Source organism: Cordyceps militaris (assembly GCF_000225605.1).
Source record: "Cordyceps militaris CM01 unplaced genomic scaffold CCM_S00005, whole genome shotgun sequence".
Taxonomy (NCBI): domain Eukaryota; kingdom Fungi; phylum Ascomycota; class Sordariomycetes; order Hypocreales; family Cordycipitaceae; genus Cordyceps; species Cordyceps militaris.
This window is the reverse complement of record NW_006271973.1, coordinates 3,043,876-3,062,214: the sequence shown is the minus strand read 5'-3', so window position 1 is coordinate 3,062,214 and position 18,339 is coordinate 3,043,876. Positions and strand designations below refer to the sequence as shown.

The 18,339-nt window shown below is 55.5% G+C and overlaps 4 protein-coding genes across 4 annotated transcripts; 2 read left to right on the top strand and 2 right to left on the bottom strand.

Moving 5' to 3' along the window:
* Positions 1-64: 64 nt before the first annotated feature.
* On the top strand, positions 65-2,012 carry CCM_07263 (ab-hydrolase associated lipase, putative; the record flags this gene model as incomplete). Its single annotated transcript, XM_006672401.1, has 2 exons — positions 65-748; positions 783-2,012. The coding sequence occupies 2 exons, from the start codon at positions 65-67 to the stop codon at positions 2,010-2,012; spliced, it is 1,914 nt and encodes a 637-aa protein (XP_006672464.1).
* Positions 2,013-2,906: 894 nt separating this feature from the next.
* CCM_07262 (peroxisomal biogenesis factor 6) lies at positions 2,907-7,162 on the top strand (the record flags this gene model as incomplete). Its single annotated transcript, XM_006672400.1, has 3 exons — positions 2,907-3,078; positions 3,139-6,517; positions 6,598-7,162. The coding sequence occupies 3 exons, from the start codon at positions 2,907-2,909 to the stop codon at positions 7,160-7,162; spliced, it is 4,116 nt and encodes a 1,371-aa protein (XP_006672463.1).
* A 237-nt stretch (positions 7,163-7,399) lies between these two features.
* Positions 7,400-8,894, bottom strand: CCM_07261 (uncharacterized protein; the record flags this gene model as incomplete). Its single annotated transcript, XM_006672399.1, has 2 exons — positions 7,400-8,683; positions 8,784-8,894. The coding sequence occupies 2 exons, from the start codon at positions 8,892-8,894 to the stop codon at positions 7,400-7,402; spliced, it is 1,395 nt and encodes a 464-aa protein (XP_006672462.1).
* Positions 8,895-10,640: 1,746 nt separating this feature from the next.
* On the bottom strand, positions 10,641-11,222 carry CCM_07260 (uncharacterized protein; the record flags this gene model as incomplete). Its single annotated transcript, XM_006672398.1, has 1 exon — positions 10,641-11,222. One exon carries the CDS (start codon positions 11,220-11,222, stop codon positions 10,641-10,643), a length of 582 nt encoding a protein of 193 aa, XP_006672461.1.
* Positions 11,223-18,339: the final 7,117 nt, after the last annotated feature.

Sequence of the window (18,339 nt, the reverse complement as noted above, 5' to 3'; positions counted from 1 at the left end):
AGGCGCGTGCGGCCTGCCTTGCACTCTCTCTCTCACTTTCCTACAACCAACCCCTTTCGCCGCCATGGTTGCACAAGAGCAAGCCCCAACCCCCAGGAGCCTGCCCTTGACATCCAATGGTGTTGTGCAAGGACGCCCGAGATTGCAGAGTAGCCTCCCGTCTGGTACCCAGATAGAGGCCAGTTCAACCAAGGCAGAGTATGTCCGAGTCGACAGCGCCAACCTCCAGACGGAGGAGAACACCAAAAAAAGAGGACAAACAGGCCAAGACGAAGATGAAACCAACAACATTCACATCACGAGTCTGTTCGCAGCACTGCCGACATATGGACCGCCAACAGCCGCAAATAAACTCCAGTACTTGCTCCTCAGAGTCAGCTCATCGATTCTCAGCGTGCTCTTCCTTCTCACCATCGTCATTGCGTCCATGATTACTAGCGTCCCCGACCTCCTCAACAAGGCCTTTTACACATGTACATTCCGTAACTACGACAAGAGACGCATCTTCTACGACGAGGAGCAGCGCCGCGCCGAGGCCCGGCAAGCCAAGGAGCGGTCCTGGAAGCGACGCATGTCCTGCGGCGACGGCCCCATCGACCAAGAAGGCCTGGCCCAGCGCTATCAGCCTACCGAGGGCGGCCGCGATCCCATCACCAACGACATTGCCTATTATGCACGTAGGGTCGGCCTCGACGTGGAGAAGATCAAGGTTAAGACGGAAGACGGCTTCCTCATCGATCTATGGCACGTCTATGACCCCTCCGAGTACGCCGAGCGCCAAGGAACCTCTCGCCCTCAACCGCCGTGTGTTCCAGGAATCCAAAATGCGGCTCAAGGACCCCGATGCGAAGCGCAAAGCGCCGGTGCTGTTGCTCCACGGTCTGCTGCAGAGCTCGGGCGCCTACTGCTGCGGCGACGACGAGTCCATGGCCTTTTGGCTCTGCAAGGCCGGGTTCGATGTGTGGCTGGGTAACAACCGCTGCGGTCTCGAGCCCCGGCATGAGGTGCTGCGGACCGACGACCCGCGCATGTGGTGCTGGAACCTGAACCAAATGGGCGCCTTTGATCTCGCTGCCCTCATCGACCGAGTTTTAATCGACACTGGCTTTCCCAAGCTGGGCCTGGTCTGTCACTCGCAAGGGACTGCGCAGACCTTTGTCGCCCTGGCCAAGGAGCAGCGACCGGAGCTGGGCAACAAAATCTCGGTATTTTGTGCCCTGGCGCCCGCCGTGTATGCCGGGCCGCTGATCAAAACCGTCTACTTTCGGTTTGTCCGTCTGCTATCTCCGGCCTTGTTCCGCCTCGTGTTTGGCATCCACGCCTTCATTCCGTTTATGATGCAGATGCATGGGCTGGTGCCGCCCAAGATGTACGGTTGGCTCGGCTACACAGTCTTCTCGTACCTGCTTGGGTGTTCGGACGGGCGGTGGGACCGCGGCCTGCGCGACCGCTTCTTCCAGTTTGCCCCCGTGTACGTGAGCGCCGAGACGATGCGGTGGTGGCTGGGCAGCGACGGCTTCGCGCGGCACACGTGCGTCCTGGCCACCAAAGAGACGGTGCACGGCGAGGACCAGGTTGACGAGGACGAGGACGCGCACGAGGCCACCAGCGGCGGCATCGTCCGGGTCCAGACGGAAGAGGGCACTGCGCTCCGGCGGCTGTACGGGCGTGGCGCCACCGCCTGGTACGACGAACAGGCGCCGCCCATGGCGCTGTGGGTGTGCGAAAAGGATGAGCTTGTCGACGGGCGACGACTACTACGCCGCTTCGGCAACGGCCGGGAACCTCATGTCAGGCTCGTCCATAGCAAAGTCGTGGCCGGGTACGAACACCTCGACGTGTTATGGGCCATGGATGCTGTAGACCAAGTCTTTGTTGAAGTGCGTGAGGTATTGTGGAAGACGTGGCCGAACAGAAGAGAGTGTGTGGTTCCGGAAGGCTGTAAGGGGGTGCCTGAGTGGCAGCCCGCGGTTACACAAGGTACAAGACGACCGCATCGACCGGCGTGCTGATTGGCTTGACAAATATACCAGGCTTTTTCAATCATATTCTGCTGCAAATAGTACATGGTCATTGACAAAAAGCAGCAGTTGGGACGGAGTGGAGTCTAGGAAAGCAATTTGATCGACTCTTTTTTTTTTCGGCGATATGTTTTGTTTCCTTGCTTGACCGAGAAATTGATAGCAGCGGTTCAACTGTGCATGTCCAACCCGTTGGGACTTGACAATGGTTCCTTGTCGGATAATCAAGCGCATAAGATCCAATATGATTGCCATAGATTGACCACTCTTTTCAATACCCAAAGTCTCCGATACATAGTTGCCTGTTGGCTGTTTGCAAATGCGATTCACTTATTAGCGTTGTCACAAGCTGCTTTGACGGCCTTGAGTGGAGTCAGCCGGAACCGAACCCCAGACCAGCAACCACAGTGGGCACTGCAGCGGGTTGTCGCCCAAAATGCTCCCCAAAAAGACTCCAAAGCCACTGAGTCCCCTGAAGGCGTCGCCTAACCGCTTTCGTCAGCCCACCAGCAGCTCGCAGCTCTACCGAGGCCTGCTCCGTCCACCTCCACCGTCGCATCCAACCGAGCCGTGCCCGAAGCCGTAACATTTACTAACATTAATCACCACTCCTTCCACGCCTCTTGCACCTCGTCCCAGACGCTTCTGCGCTCCAATTGCACCCCTCTCACAGCCTCGCGCGCTCTGTCACATTAGGCAGCATCCGAGCTCGCAGTCTCCCGCGAGCCCTTGGTACTTGTCCCACGTCCCGCGTTCCTCGGCCTGCTCCGCCGAGAGCTGTGCTGCGGGGCGGCTAAACGGAGCTCTGCATCACCATCCATCTGAGGAAGCTTTCTATAGCTCTGCCCTCGATACCAATCGAATCGCCTCTCCTAAGCCGCCATCATGACGACTGCTTCGACCAGCGCCGCCGCCGCACCCCGGCACAAGATTCGTCGCCGACGTGCCGACAAGCCTGCCATTACCTCGCGCCTCATCCTCGACGATCACATCAAGAGCGATGTCGGCGTCCTCTCCCAGGACCTGTTTTTGGACCTCTTTCCTCACCTCTGCGGGGGTACGTTGATGCGCAACGACTTGCTACTGACCAGCGCGGCTGCTAACCGTGGGATTGCAGACACTGATGACGAGAGCTCCTCCGATATCCACCACATCGCCATTACGCCCTGGACGCCCAACGCCTCTGCCACTGGCGGCTCTTGGTGCATTGTGCCTGTCATCCGCTCATCGGCCCTCGCCCACTCGACTGTCCAGTTCTCGCCCTCCTCGCCTGCCCTCCAGAGCTTCGCCGTCACACTGCAAAAGATTGCGCCCTCCAAGCTGTCCAGCCATAGCCGAAGCGGCATCGAGATTCTTGTCCTCGACATCGCCGCCGTCCCGCTCGAGACTGTGTTTGTGAGCCTCGAGAGCGAGCTCACTAAGCGACTTGAAAATGGCCAAGGAACCTTTTTCAGAGAACATCCTACTCACCAAGTCGCCCGCGGCACACTACCCCAAGACCGTCTCATGACTGCGCTGCGAGCTGCTCTCGGCACGCTCAAGGTGGTCCATGCTGGCGACTTGTTCCCATTGCCGCTGCCGCCGCACCCGGTAACGCACTTGCCCCCCAATCCAGGCAAGATTATGCTCTGCGAGCCTGTCGCGCAAGGTATTCTTACGCCAAACACCAAGATTGTGCTCATGCGCGGCCGAGTCCACCGAAGACAAGAGCGTAGCGCCTCATCACTGAGTCAGCTCAATGGCAGTGTTGACCATGGAGAGGACACAAGCGCCGATCAGTTCTTTTCTGCCGCCGAAGAGCGCTACAAGACTGACGCGCCGCCCGATGAGACGGAGACGGAGTCGGCTACCGAAACAGAGACTGACTTCTCTGGCGCCGAGCAAGAAGACGAACTTTCTGACGATTCCATGGACGATATGATATCCCTCGAAGCGCCGGAGCTGCACCCCACCAACATTAATGGACCTGGCACGATAGGCCCTGGCACGCCTATGACGATCGCTACACTGCGAGGACGCAAGACCAGCGGCATTCAGACACCGGGATCCGTCTTCTCCAACTTCACAGCTACAACAGCGCGAGCCGACAGACCCCGTGGCCGTCTGTTTAAGGCACACGGGCTCCAGGGACCGATTCCCTCCGAAATTCTACATCCCAAACCTGCCGCACAGGACGATGAAGAGGCTAGAATATATGTCGACATGTCTTCGCTGTCCAAAATTGGCTGCTTTTCTGGTGACTGGGCACGCATCGAGGTCGCCGAAGAGCCACCCGCCAACGGCTTCGGCGCCTTTGGACTGGGCAGCTTCGGCAACAACGATACAGAGGCCGCCATCTGGCGTCCGGTCAGAGTCTTCGGGCTTCCCGAGGGCTACTCATCACCACGCGCTGTGAATAGGATAGCTGGCTCGCGCGGCGGAGAGCGTCGTTTGTCGTTCTTTGAATCCCAGGTTCAGCGCCCTACCAGCCCTGCCGTGTATGCCTCGCCTGTCCTCCTCGCCAACCTCGAAAACGCCACTCACCTGCGAATTTCAGCTCTGAAGAAGTCGTCCTACCAAGGCAAGGGTACGAACCCGCGATTTGCTAGTGCAGCACATCCGCCGTATGCTCGCGATATTACCATCCAGCATGTGCGAACTCCGGTGTCTGCTGAACGAGCCTACCAGACAGCTGTCCTCGGTGGCTTGAAGCACTACTTTGCGGATAAGCTACGATTGGTGCGTTCTGGTGACTTGATTGCCGTGTCTGTTGATTCCCAACTCGGACGCGCCTTGCAGGAGGCCATTGGCGCTGGTGGCTCCGAAGTGGACGATGTTATGGCCCTCACCACTAGTGACCAGGCCCAAGGCTCCCATTACGATGGTGTCGCGTGGTTCAAAGTTGGCCATATCCAGATTCAAAAGTCCGACGAAGATGAAGACGGGTCTGCCCAAGATTTCTGGGGCTCTGTAGCGTGCATCGACAGCGCAACCGTGGCCATGCACGGGTCAGGATTCGTGACCAGCCGCATCCCTGGTACCAACCAGAGCACCTGGCCATACTACCTCGGTCTTCGCAAAGCCCCCAAGTCGGAAAGCGATTCTGGCGTGCCGCCGGCGCTCTCCGTCACCAGACAGGAACACGTCTCGCCTCTCCGCAGACAACTGCGCGAGCTGCTCGTCGCCGCGACCAGCCAGCGCGCCATCCATCTCAAGATGCCGCCCGTGGCCATCCTGATCACCTCGACACACCGCAACATTGGCAAAACGACACTGGCCACCACGTCATGCGCCGACATTGGTCTCCACACCTATGAGATTGACGCCTACGACATCCTCAACGAGGGGAGCGGTAGCGGCAGCGACGTCAAGACGGAAGGTTTCCTACGCACGCGCGCCGAGCGCGCCGCGAGCTGCGGCGCCGACTGCTGTGCCCTGCTGATCCGCCACATTGACGCGCTCACGGCCGACCGCATCGAGGCCACGATCAAGGACATCCTCGCCGACACGCGCGTTCTCGTGGCCACTACTAACAATGTCGACGATGTGCCCGACGGCGTGCGGGCACTCTTTACGCACGAGCTCGACATGGGCGCGCCGGATGAGGCGGAGCGCGAGGCGATCCTGCGTGGCGTCATTGGCGACCGCGGCATCACGCTGGACCCCAGCATAGAACTTAACTCGATTGCGCTCAAGACGGCGGCCCTCGTCGCCGGCGACCTCGTCGACGTGGTGGAGCGCGCGGCCCTCGCCCAGCGCGCGCGCCTCGAAGCCCTCGCGGCCCAAACGACGACGACCTCGCGGCTGCCCATGACGGTCCGCGACGTGCAAGTCGCCGGGGGCCCGCTCGCCCGGTCCCTGACGGGCGCCGACTTTGACGTGGCCGTGGACGCGGCGCGCAAAAACTTTTCCGACGCCATTGGCGCGCCCAAGATCCCCAACGTGACGTGGGACGACGTTGGCGGCCTGAGCCACGTCAAGGACGCCATCACCGAGACGATCCAGCTGCCCCTGGAGCGACCGGAGCTCTTTGCGCGCGGCATGAAGAAGCGCTCCGGCATTTTGTTCTACGGCCCGCCCGGCACTGGCAAGACGCTGCTGGCCAAGGCCATTGCGACCGAGTACAGCCTCAACTTCTTCTCCGTCAAGGGCCCGGAGCTGCTCAACATGTACATTGGCGAGTCGGAAGCCAACGTGCGGCGCGTGTTTCAACGCGCGCGCGATGCACGCCCGTGCGTCGTCTTCTTTGACGAGCTCGACTCGGTCGCGCCCAAGCGCGGGAACCAGGGCGACAGCGGCGGTGTCATGGACCGCATCGTCTCGCAGCTGCTCGCGGAGCTGGACGGCATGTCGGGCGGCGACGACACGGGTGGTGTCTTTGTCATTGGCGCCACCAACAGGCCGGATCTGCTCGACCAGGCGCTCCTGCGCCCTGGTCGCTTTGATAAGATGCTGTACCTCGGCGTGTCTGACACGCATGACAAGCAGCGCACCATTCTTGAGGCCCTCACCAGAAAGTACGTCTCTCCTCCCTCAATACTTTCCCGTGCAACCTCCAAGCCCCCGTCTTATACTAACCTGCTTTTTTCTTTGCCAGATTCACCCTCCACCCCTCCGTCTCGCTCGCCACTGTCGCGCAGCAGCTCCCGTTCACCTACACCGGCGCCGACTTTTACGCCCTCTGCACCGACGCCATGCTCAAGGCCGTCACGCGGCAGGCCACGGCCGTCGACGCCCGCGTGCGCGCCCTCAACGCCGACCCGGCCCGCCATCGCGCCAACAAGCCCCCGCTCTCGACCGCCGCCTTCTTCGACCACTTTGCCACTCCCGACGACCTCGCCGTCACCGTCACCGAGCGCGACTTTCTCGACGCCCACGACGAGCTCATCCCCAGCGTGTCGGCCGGCGAGCTGGCACACTATGAAAAGGTGCGCGCCATGTTTGAAGGCGGAGCCCCGGAAGAAAAAAAGCAGCAGCAGCAGCAGAGACCGGTGTCGGCGAGGAGCAGTCGGCCGGGCACGGCCGGGTCGCTCAAGGGCAAGGGGAAAGCGCCGCTGGGAGAGGATGGCGTGGTGGTGAATGGGAGAGGAAACAAGGGCAAGGGCAAAGCGGTCGCGGGGTTTCAGGATGGGACGGCGAGTGATGATGAGGACTTGTATTAAACGAGATGCAAGGAAGACGGTGTTTGCATGAGGATGAATATGAATTTGTTGGATATGTACCTGGGAGTTGAATAAGGCAAGAGTGTGGTGTACAATGTACTTTTAACAAAATGGTATTTTTTTCAAACCATGTAAACTCGGTCGGCTCTCTGAAATAATCATGTAATTTGGGGTTGAAATGCATAATTGCTCGGCTATGGTGTATTGTGTTCGTTTAAATGACAAGTCCTTCCACCTCTACTTCTTTACCACCTGCTCGTCGTCAGAGTCCTCCTCTTCATCCTCGTCAGAGTCTTCGTCATTATCTGCTGGCTTGGTGGCTGCTATTGCCTTTGTTACCTCTGCAGGTTTTGCGGGTGCAACCTTTGCCCCTGCTGGCTTCTTCACTTCCTCTTCCTCTTCCTCTTCGTCGTCGTCGTCGCTGTCGTCGTCGCTGTCGTCCTCCTTGACGTTCACCCCACCCTTAGCCGGCGGCGGCGCGACCTTCTTAATAGGAGCCTGAGGCTTTTCCTCATCGCTCTCTTCCTCATCGCTATCCTCCTCCTCATCTGAGTCGTCGTCTTCTTCGGCAACCACCTGCCGCCACTTGCCGCTAGTGGGGCTCTGCACCGACGCGGCCAGGGACTCGCGGCCGGCGCTCTTCCATGTCGTGCTCGTGGGAGACTGCAGGCTGGCGCCCACGACCTTGGATTGGGCAGCGCGCGACCCGGTGCTGGTTGTCTTGGGGGGCGTCTTTGGTCGCGTGCCGTCCTTGGCCGCCTTGGATGATGGTGTGACGGCAGCGACAGCCGCAGCGGCGGCAGAGGATACTGCAGCGATGGTGGCTGCAGCTGCAGCAGCCACCGGAGCCTTTGACCCGGATTTAGGCTCGGGCTCTTTCTGTGCATCATCTTCTTCATCGCTGTCGTCGTCGTCGGCTTTCGCTTTCGCGGGTGACTTGGGCGTGGTAATCTTTTTATCATCGACAACATTCTTTGCAGACCCGTCTGCCTTGGTCTCTTCTACAACTCCGTCAATAGCCTTGTCTAGGTCGATGCTCTTGCTGTCTTTCTTGACATCTGTGGTATCCTTAGTATCCTTAGTATCATTTTCGCTCGCCCCATTTGCGGACTCGCCCTTGCTGCTGATCTTGGCATCGGCACTTGTATTTTTCTCATCCACCCCATTCGGCTTTTCTGCGCCAAGTGCCTTTTCCTTCAGGCTCTTAGACTTGAGTTCCTTGGCCTTGGCCGCCGCTTCATTGGCGAGTGAACGGACTGGTAGCTCCTTTGTCTCTCCAGAACTGCCGGCCTTCTCGCCGGATGGTTTCGCAGATGCCGCAGCAGCAGCCGCGCCGGCAGCAGTGACACCAGAGATGGCCGTGGCGACCTTTGTTGTGCCCGTTGTTTTCTTGACGGTACGTTTCAGCTTCGGTGCAGGATGTTTATTGTGAATGTTGGGTATCGTATGCTCGTCGTAGTAGATTTTGACATGCTGCTTCAGTTCGCCATACTCGTTCCAATCCTCAACTTCGACAAGATCCTGAAGATAGCTCCTGTTAGCACAGCGCGGTACATGGGCAGCACTAGGGCTCCGTTGGAAGCTTGCACAGGTCCCCTGACATCCTATTCTCAAGACATACCCCTACTATGAAGCCCTCTTGAAAGAGGCCGGGCAGTTTCCTTACACGACCGCCCTCAGCCTTGCCTGCCCTGCGCGCCCATAGCCGCTTGGCCCTTTCGTCTGTGGCCATGTCTACGGCTTTGAAGGGTACTCGATTGGCGCGCAGTATGGTCTCTAGACGCGACGTGGCCGTGACTATGTGCGAGGAGCCAGCCGTCAGAGACGTAAATATATAAAGAGCCGGGTCTTCTTCGAAGGAAACCGTTGACATGGTGGGCGACGGCGGTGGCGCTAGCTCGATCGGATCGGTTGGCTAGTTAGGGGGCGCGTTCGGCGGTAGGTCCAGTGATCAACAATGGCACTATCGGCAGAACAGGGCAGAATATGTTTCGTACTTTGCGTGAGCCGGAAATGATGACTTGCACAGCTTGGAAGTCAAGAGCTTGATGGATTGAAAGGGGTGCTTTGGCGCCCAAGCTGCGGGGGTGGGGTTGAGGAGGCTAGGCCCCTCCCTCGTTTCAACTGGCAGGGACTTGGAGCGACATGGGATAACGTCATGGTGCACTGGAAGGCAGTTCAGACCGAGTTGCTGATTCATAATCGGAGTAGAAATTCTAGTCTTGCCGAGTGTAGTGATGCACGGTGAGATCCTGGGGTGCGACGTACAACTACCTAGTAGGGACGCCGAGTAAGCCGCATCAGCAGCTCCATCTACTTGACTTGGACAAGCAATCAGGCCACGATGGGACGGACTGATTCCGATAACAAGAAATTCGGGATACAGAATTTGCACAATGATTCGTAACGCGGCCCGTCACATTCTGACCCGAGGATATAGTAGTAGGCTTGTGAATGATGGGGAGATGTTTTCTGACTCGCAAAGAACCTGAAGACGGTACTTGCGCTGTTGCGCATTGGTAGATGTAGCGGGGGAGTACACTGTGCGGAAGATTGGGGTGGGCACAGTGCGAGCGCCACGCTCTTGCTGGTCTCTGGTCACTGAGAAGTGTCAAACTCTGCTGTTGGGTCTAGAAGACGAGCTTCGAGCGCACGTATTTGATTAGGGTTTTACATTTTTTATTTCGCTTCGTTTCTTTCAGAGTGGCTTTATCGAGTTTTATATAATTTCTGGCTTGTTTCTGCACCATTATGCTGGGCTTCTCTCCGTCCTTCAACATCCCAGCCAGCATTACTACCTACCTGGGTACTAAGGTACCTAGTTCCTGGACCAAAGTCGGTAAAAGCCGCGCCACCTTTGCCACAGCCACAGGTACAACCGGTATTATGGAGTAAAAAACCAAACATTAGTACTTTTTTCTTGGTGCCTGGCTAGCCACACCTGGTAGGTATTAGGGTTCAAAGAGCCCAACACGCGTCCAATCATCAACCTCTGCTCTGGCCATTTCCACGGTCCAGGCCCTCTTGTCAGTTGTCACCAAGAGGCCAAGACGCAGATGCAGCGGCCCTCCTCTCTTGTCTCGATGGCGCAGATGGGACCGTTTTTACCGCCGCTCTGACTGGATAATTATTAAAGGCCCTGCTGTGTGTGTGGATTTTCGTCTGTTTTTAGGTGTGTTTGTGCCTGGCCCGTAAACCATGTGCCACCAGTAATGCACAGTGCGCTGTCACGGCTGACTCCGGGTACCTGACTGACTCTCGTTTATTGAAATCGCGCATCGGATGAGAAGTTTTCGCAAACGGTTTTTCTGGCATTCGATTCTGCAGCCTATTCCATTCCTTTTTCAGCTGCCGATTCCCCCCTCGCGACGTGCCATCTTTTTCTTTCCTTCTTTCAACAACCTATCCCCCGTCCTCACAGTCTTTATCTTCCTCCATTCAACCAACCAAACGCTACTACATTCGTTACCCAAGATCATCAGATCGCCGCGCTAGCAAACTTGTTCCCCGTCGCTTTCCAACAAGAACTCACTACCAAACCGTCACAATGCGCTTCGCTACTCCCGTCGCTCTCTTTGCCGCCCTCGCCGTCGCGCAGGACTCGACCACGACTCAGTTCGTCACCTCGACCACCAAGCAGGTCGTCACCGTCACCCAGTGCCATTCCACCTTCACCGACTGCCCTCTGCGTAGCAGCACCATCACCAGCACCACCACCAGCGCTGCCGTCACCACCGTCTCTTCCGCGTCTAGTGTCGTCTCGTCCGCCACCAAGCCCGCCGGCAACGCCACCGCTGTCCACCCGACCGGTGTCGTGCCCACGATCACCACCGGCGTCCCTGTGATCCCTACCGCTGGTGCTCTCCGCCTCCAGTCCGGCGCCATGGCCATTGCCGCTGCTGCTCTCGTCGCTCTGGCCCTCTAAATGCCGGCAACGCCAAAACAGCGCGCGCCCAACATGTCTACCCTCTGACGCTTGACCCAGGCACGAGGTGTAGGCACCACTCTCGTTTATACCATGTATACACAATTCTACGGGGAAAGGCTGTTTGAAGGCCATTTTTTGTTCATACACTCTTTTATGATAGGGCGAAACCGGTGTGATTTCCTACTCTTCTTCTATGGCTGTTACTAGACAGGACATGATGCTTCAGGTGCCTCTGCGCAGGCGGAGATGCCCTGGATTTTATACTTGAACATTTGATACCACTTTCGTCGGGATGGAAACTTGAATATATGAAATACGATTTACTATACATGATTGCATTGCGTGAGACTGTCTGCCGTCAATGTTGATTAGTAGCCTCATTCGGGGGAGCTGCCAAACCCCCGTCGCATGCCTCTCATGTCGCACGGGAGCCAAGACTGACCATCTCGTATCAGTACATTCCTTCTTGGCAGCTCATTGCCTGCCCGCATGTACGTTGCCAACTGCCGATGCGGCTGGATAAGCAGCACGGAGTAGTCTGAACCCGAGGGCCTCACTTGCTTCCTTGTGCCGGGGTCAACGCTCGCTTGCCACTTTTTCCGATCTCTCGTTCAACAGGACCTCTTGCCGAAAGAAGAGAAGCATTGACTAATTAAAACGAAGAGAGAAATCGAACGACTTGCAAGGCAATTCAGACGGGTGTCAAGCTGAATGGCAGAGACCGATGCCGGAGGGATGGCCGCCCGTCATAGATGGCCCCGCGCGAGCTGCCGCTGGCCGGCGCCGATTCCGCCCACCCTCCCGTCCTGTGCGGATCGATATGTATGGATTAAACGGCTTGAGCCCTTTCTCTTTTTCCACGGAACGTGGGGGTGGCTTCGATGTGGACAAAGTCTGGGGCGTATTCAAAAGGCGCAGTGAAAAAGCATCATCACCACCACAGCCTCTTATTCGTTTTTAGTCGGGTTCTCGCCATGTCTCCAGGCCAAGCCAAGAAGCTCAAGAGGTGTCAACACGAATACACGAGCACGGACATATCTAATTTGCTCGACGACGTCAGAGCGGCATCCCCCTCAACAGTCTGCTTCTTGGTCTTGTAGACATTTCGACCAGGGTTGGCCATGCGACTTTACAATTGGCGACGACTCCAATTAACTAGTAAAGTAGTATAACTAGTAAATGTTAGTACAGACTAGCAGTGTTGCAATTCACATGCCAATTTATTCGTCTTTGAGCGCCCACCGACTACATGGGCACTGGCGCTGTTGCTTGGCGATTCATCCCATCTCGGTTCGATTGTTGATGGCCTCCCGAGAGCTATAGAGCGTGACGCGACGACACGAGGCGGCTGGCTCTTTGAACCTCGGGCGTTTCTGTTCCTGTCTGTGGCACATCTTCCATTTTTCTTCTTCCAATGTTGACCAACAGCGCGCGGGGCGAGACGGCGGCCAACGGCTGCTGGTTCCAGTTTCTACACTAGGCTGGGGTCTAATTTAGCTGTATTATTTAACTACGGAATACTTGGTTCTCTTTACTAGTTTACGACGAATAACCGTGGCTTGCACGAGTCTGGCTAACTAGTTATCTGATGATCAGATCCAACACGCCCCCCAATTCCTTGCTTTCCCCTGCGCCCCAACTGAGACCTTCTCAAGTTCTCGTCAGATGTCAGATGGGAGCATAGTTACGAGGATCGCACACTTTCGGGTGCTCATGCAATAAAAAGTGAGACAGTGCCGCGGCGAGTCCGATTGGGAAAGTCAAGGGTGTGCCCCTGCTCCATCTCAACAACACATGCTATTTACCAGGTATGGAAAAAGGTACAAAGGGACAACGGGCAGACCCGTCGGAAAGACAATTGTTGAGAATTAATATTCCTATTCGAACAGAATCTTACGTTTGTGGCAGACTAGTGTTTGCGAAATAGGTGACTTTTTGCGAGGGGTGTATGTACTAGCATACCAATATACAACTCAAAAGACTACAAGATCGACAACGCTGATGAATTCCACGTGCGTTGTCTTTACGAAATAAAATGCCACCTTTGGGTTTACTCTTTTCCGGTTACTCTTTTTTCTCTATTGGATGACTAGGGGGACACCCCTTCTCGGCTGATCTAGTCGGTGATCCTCCCGTGTTGCACGATCCTGCATGTCCTGCACTCATCGATCTTACCCGGATATTCTCAAACTCTAGGAAACGCAACGGGTCCGGGCACACACATGGGCCTCCAATGCCGCGCGGAGTCAGCTGTGCAAGGTTTGCGCCCCATCATCGCTTTGTCTCTTTCCTGTTTCGTCCCGTCTCTGCCGTGCCTTGACTGACAACAGCCGCTGGCGCGGCTGTGCGATGCGAGCTAGAAGAAGCACAAACCGTCTGCTGGCTGTGAATTCGTTAATCCCTGCCCCCTTGCGATGCCGAGGTATATTGTTGGAGATTCTAGGAGCAAGGACTCCGTCTATGGCGGCCCGGACCAAGGGCAATTTGAAGACTAGTTGGATTCTAAACCGTAGTTGTCGAAGCTTTGTTGGTCCCTTGACTAATAACTACCCAAGGTATACTCCGTACTATTGTAACTAATGAAGAGCTATCCCTAGGCTCCGAAATACCCGGCCCCTGCAACTTGGCTTCTTTTTCGCCGCTTGTGGGGAGAGATTAGCGCCTTCCTATTTATTGGGCTGCATAGCCGGTACGGCAATACAGACGGCTATTCAACCTCTTAAAACTCTGGACCGGTTTGTGTTATAGATGGCTACGTACAGCGATATTCTTTATATGCCTCTCGGATAATAAGTCACTCCACAGTTGACGTCTGGAAAATGACCGTACGAGCCACTTACAGTAAGTGTATCCGTCAACAAGTTCCCTCGACTTACACCGAGCTTGCCAAGCCGAAAAACGAGGCCAGCAAAGACAAGCCTCGGCGCGCGCTAATAAAAAGGGAATAGTCCCAGAGGCGGAAACTCAAGTCACCCCGCGCAAAGTTCAAAGCCGCCAGACGCTCTTCGCTTAACAGCTACCTCGGCCCCATCCTCTGATCATCGTCGTTGATCCCTGGTTGCGAAATCTCTTCCACGGAAGAAGGAAAAAAAGAAGCCAAGGACGCCACCCGAAGATGCCCACGGTGCCTTCTGCTTTAGGGTTGAAGCAAAGATGCAAGGCCCAACTCTAAATCGAAAACCCTGTTCGACCCAGCCGCCACAGCCCTTTCGTCCTCTCACGAACGGCAGCTCAGGGCTGAAACTAGATCTGCACGGATAGTATCAAAAAGGACACCCTAGGTACCTTGTGGTACGATGATTGCAACGACCAACTGCCATTACTCGTGTACTCTTGTTCACGTTTCATTTGCTGCCCATCCCGTCCCATTCACCCCGCCTTGACTGTTGATGAAATCTTTTCGTTTTCCCTTTTTTTGTGTTGCCCTGTTTCCCCCTCTCTCTTTGACGTGTCTTTGTCACAGCCAACCACTTACATGCTATTGGCGTATTTGTACTGCCAAACGGGAACCTCTTCCTATCCCCGCTGGAAGAACGTTTAGCCAACGCATCTACAATAAGCGTGGAGTTGGTATTTCCTGTTTAAAGAAACGAGGAGGGGCAAGGCAAGAATGGAACGAAAACAGATACGTAACAAGAGGACTTGCCCGCAATCGCTCGCTCATCTAGATTGTCATGTGTGTGCGACGTTGCCTCTGCTGGTCAAGGGTTGTGTCAGTCCGGCTGTATGGCCTGTCCGCCCCTCTGAGGGGATTTTTTTTTTCGGCACGTTGATGTTCACAATTAGACTCCAGTTGACGCATCAGGTAATGTAGTCTTGGCTTTTTATTTTTGGCCCTCTCGGCCGGGACCTGAACAGCTCGTCTGGCCCTTGCCCGTTGTGGCCTACTTCCGTGAATTCCGTGCCAGCCCGCCTGATTTATTAGCCAACTTGCAAACTTGAGCATCATAGCAGATGACAACTTGACCAACATTATTCCATCATTCCCAAACGCAGCGAGCATGTGGTGCCCCCCGGCTCTCATACTACATGGCCGTCACATCAATGCCTCCACTCCACCTCGGGCCCCAGCGGGAGGAAGCCATCGTGACTGGTCGCAATCGGTACTCTTGCGCAGTTGGGTGCCGATGATGTTCGAGTCATGCAGGCAAAACCTGGGACCGTTGGAAGATTTGCAAACCCGTTTCGCTATACATGAACAGGGGTTGCACCCCTGTCTAACAAGCAAAACGAAGTCCCTTGAAAACCAATGTAACAACAAAGCTTATTGAACTAATTCCAAATACTGACATGTCATCTATATTCGCTCTATAAAACCATTCGCTTCAATTCCCTGCAGATGACGCTCAAAATCCATTCCATACATCGTTTAAAGCCACTAATGGTACAATTGTCCGTCGAAATGACTCCGGAGCATTCAAAGACCGGTCAAGTCTTGAATAAATGAGAACAGAGATAAGTCTTCTGTTGATACACGTGCTTTATCCCTTTGCTTCGAAGCCCCCTTGCTCTCGTCGCTTCCCTTGCCTATGCCAGTGCTCAAAGTCGACGTGACGAATTGCAGGCTTATGACGAGACACATCTAGTTCCACCGAGCGAACATGTGTTTGCCTTATCGTGTAGCAATCTTCTCGCCTGTACAACCCGCCATGCCTTTGAGTTGAGCCCGTATGATACACAAAAGAACGTCATTCCACGCCTTGCCTATAGCGTAGTGTCTCATGCACACATTTGCCTCGTCACCTGTTGATGCTGACCGGGCTCTCTTCCACCTCCTTCAGACCCTTGGGAGTTGACATGCGTAGTCATGAAAAAGCGCACATTTTTGACAACTTGACAAGTCCTGCCGTGCGGCATTTGACTTTCAACACGATTGAAGTCCTAGGCACAGGGCTGCCCTCTGGATTGTGCAACAGCGCACGCTGTGCAGAGGGTCGAATTGGAGTCGGCCAGAAAAGGGCAGTTGTGAGTGGATGCATGGGCACATCTCTTGTTAGAGAATTCCAAGATGCCTAGTAAAGCACTCTGGTTTTCAGTAGTATATTGTGAATGGGCATCTGTAGTGGTGCACCGGGGCAGCACCTCGACAGCGTCGTGAGCTGCTAAAGGCAGACCCATCATGTGTTGTGCTGAGCCTCTCATGATGAAGTAGATTGGTGTAAACGAGAAACAAAACTGGTTGGTACGATTGAAATGATGGAAGACAGACGCTCGATATAAGAGAGAAGTGGGGGGAGGGAGTTTTCGAATCTGTAAGGAGGCGGCGGTTCTGTATAAAAGGACCAGATTGGCAGTGTAGAAAGCGAAGGTATCAATGGTCGTATGTAACGTGTGCAAAATGCGTGTCAAAGTTCAGTCAAGTTCAGATGAATGGACGTATGCCACGCGATGCGATACACGTCACGACTCGCGTGTGGATATACCCGTTGTCGAAATATCGGGAATATCGGAGGCGGATCAGAATGCGGGAGCAGATAGCCAAGATTAAGAAGCCAACAGATTGCTCAAAGGTTCAGGTAGCAATAAAATGGATGCCATGCAAGTTCATTAGGTAACAGACGAGAAGCTTCAATAAATAGCATCAAGGAGTAGGAAGAAGGAGGAGCTTTGTAGTTGAAGCGAGTCAGCCGATAGTTGGTAAAGACTTGGGGCACTTGTCCGGAGCTGAACCGCAAGAACGGGGAGATTAAGTAGGCGGCAAGACGATGATCGAGATTGATGTAGTAAAAGGGAAGCAAGTCGTATTTTTAGTCGAAGCCACCGTCACCAGGCTCCCTGTGCAAGCAAGGGGTGTGTTTGACGGGGTGTCAACGGGGTGTCAACGGGGTGTCGACTGAATGAAGGCTCAAGTGTTGGACAAGGAAAAGGAGGCAACACGCTGGGTGTACGCATAAGGCAGCTGCAAAGGAATCCGAGCCGGGAATATGCGTGGAGCAAAGGGATTTGTGAGTTGTCTAAGAAAAGACGTCGGCGGAGGCCTGGGTAGGGACCTCGTGGTGCGGAAGATTGCCGGCCAAGAACCACTTTTGGCGTCGCTGGAACCAGGCAGGTTGCAAGGTGAACACTCGTGGGGTGCACCAAAGAGATGAGTATTTACATGATACGAGACAGTCGGCCAGACAGCGGTACCGGCATAGGCCAAGGACGGATGATAGATCTGTAATAAAAAGAATGATTAGGTGGCATTCCGGGGGCGACCATGCGCGAGCCGGCCCCTCCTTGATACTGCTTGACCTGCGAATATGTGACCGACCGACTGGTGGTACAAGAACAGCCAGGAGCGTGGGGGCTTGCGGGCTGGCGGACTGGCGGGGCGCTGCAATAACGACCTCGGTGCCAGTTTCGTTTAGACGGTGAGCTCTGTATTGAAAAGAGAGTGTTGGGATCGCTGTGAAGGCCGCATTGTTTCACGGCATGGGGGTGTGGCTCTCGGTCTGGGAGCAGCAAGTCGACGTTGAGGTAGAAGGAGGCGGGCCACAGCTAAATGGCCGGCCTGGCTTTGCAGCCAGTTGTGTAGACGGGCGCCGGTTGTGTTGCTATCTGGCAAGCTCAGGAGACGAGACAGGAACCAAAGAGGTGGTGGACAAGCCAGTTTCCATAATAAGCGGCGTGAGTTGGCACCAATGGCGGAAGAAGCAGAGCCACTTTGTCGTCACTTAAAAAGGCAACAAGGATCCCACGACCTTAAGGACCTAAAAGGACCACCCACCCAAGCAAAAGAGCTAATAACGAGAGGGTCGCCGAAGAGTGAGACGGGGCGTTGAGGCTTGCCCTGGTGGACTAATCTGTACACCCCTCCCCTGGTGTCTGTGTGGGAGAGGCGTGCGTGAGTCTGGCCAGCCCGCCAATCCGTCCGTGTCTCATAGGCTATAACAAGCCAAAAGTCCCGCCTTCTAGAAGAAAGTGTTGAGGACCCCGACCCAGCTGGAAAAAAAACGAGCGACGCTTGTTGCTCGATCTCGCAGCACATTGACGTGACGCTGCGATTGCCCTGGCGCATCCCCAGTCGTTCGGCAATATGACAGACGGCCGTCCAATTGCGCTTCATTAAGGCGAGAGCTACTGCAAGGCTGCTGCAAGAGCGCAGCCGACTGCTATCGTCGGTCTACCTTGCCTTTTCCGGGGCTGACGATGGACTGGTCTTGCCGCCGGTCGGTACTCTGTACATAGTCGTCTGTACCACGTACCACGTAACCGGAGCTTGGCTTCAAGGGCGGCGGGCTGATCTCCATGCAGCCGGCACACGGGC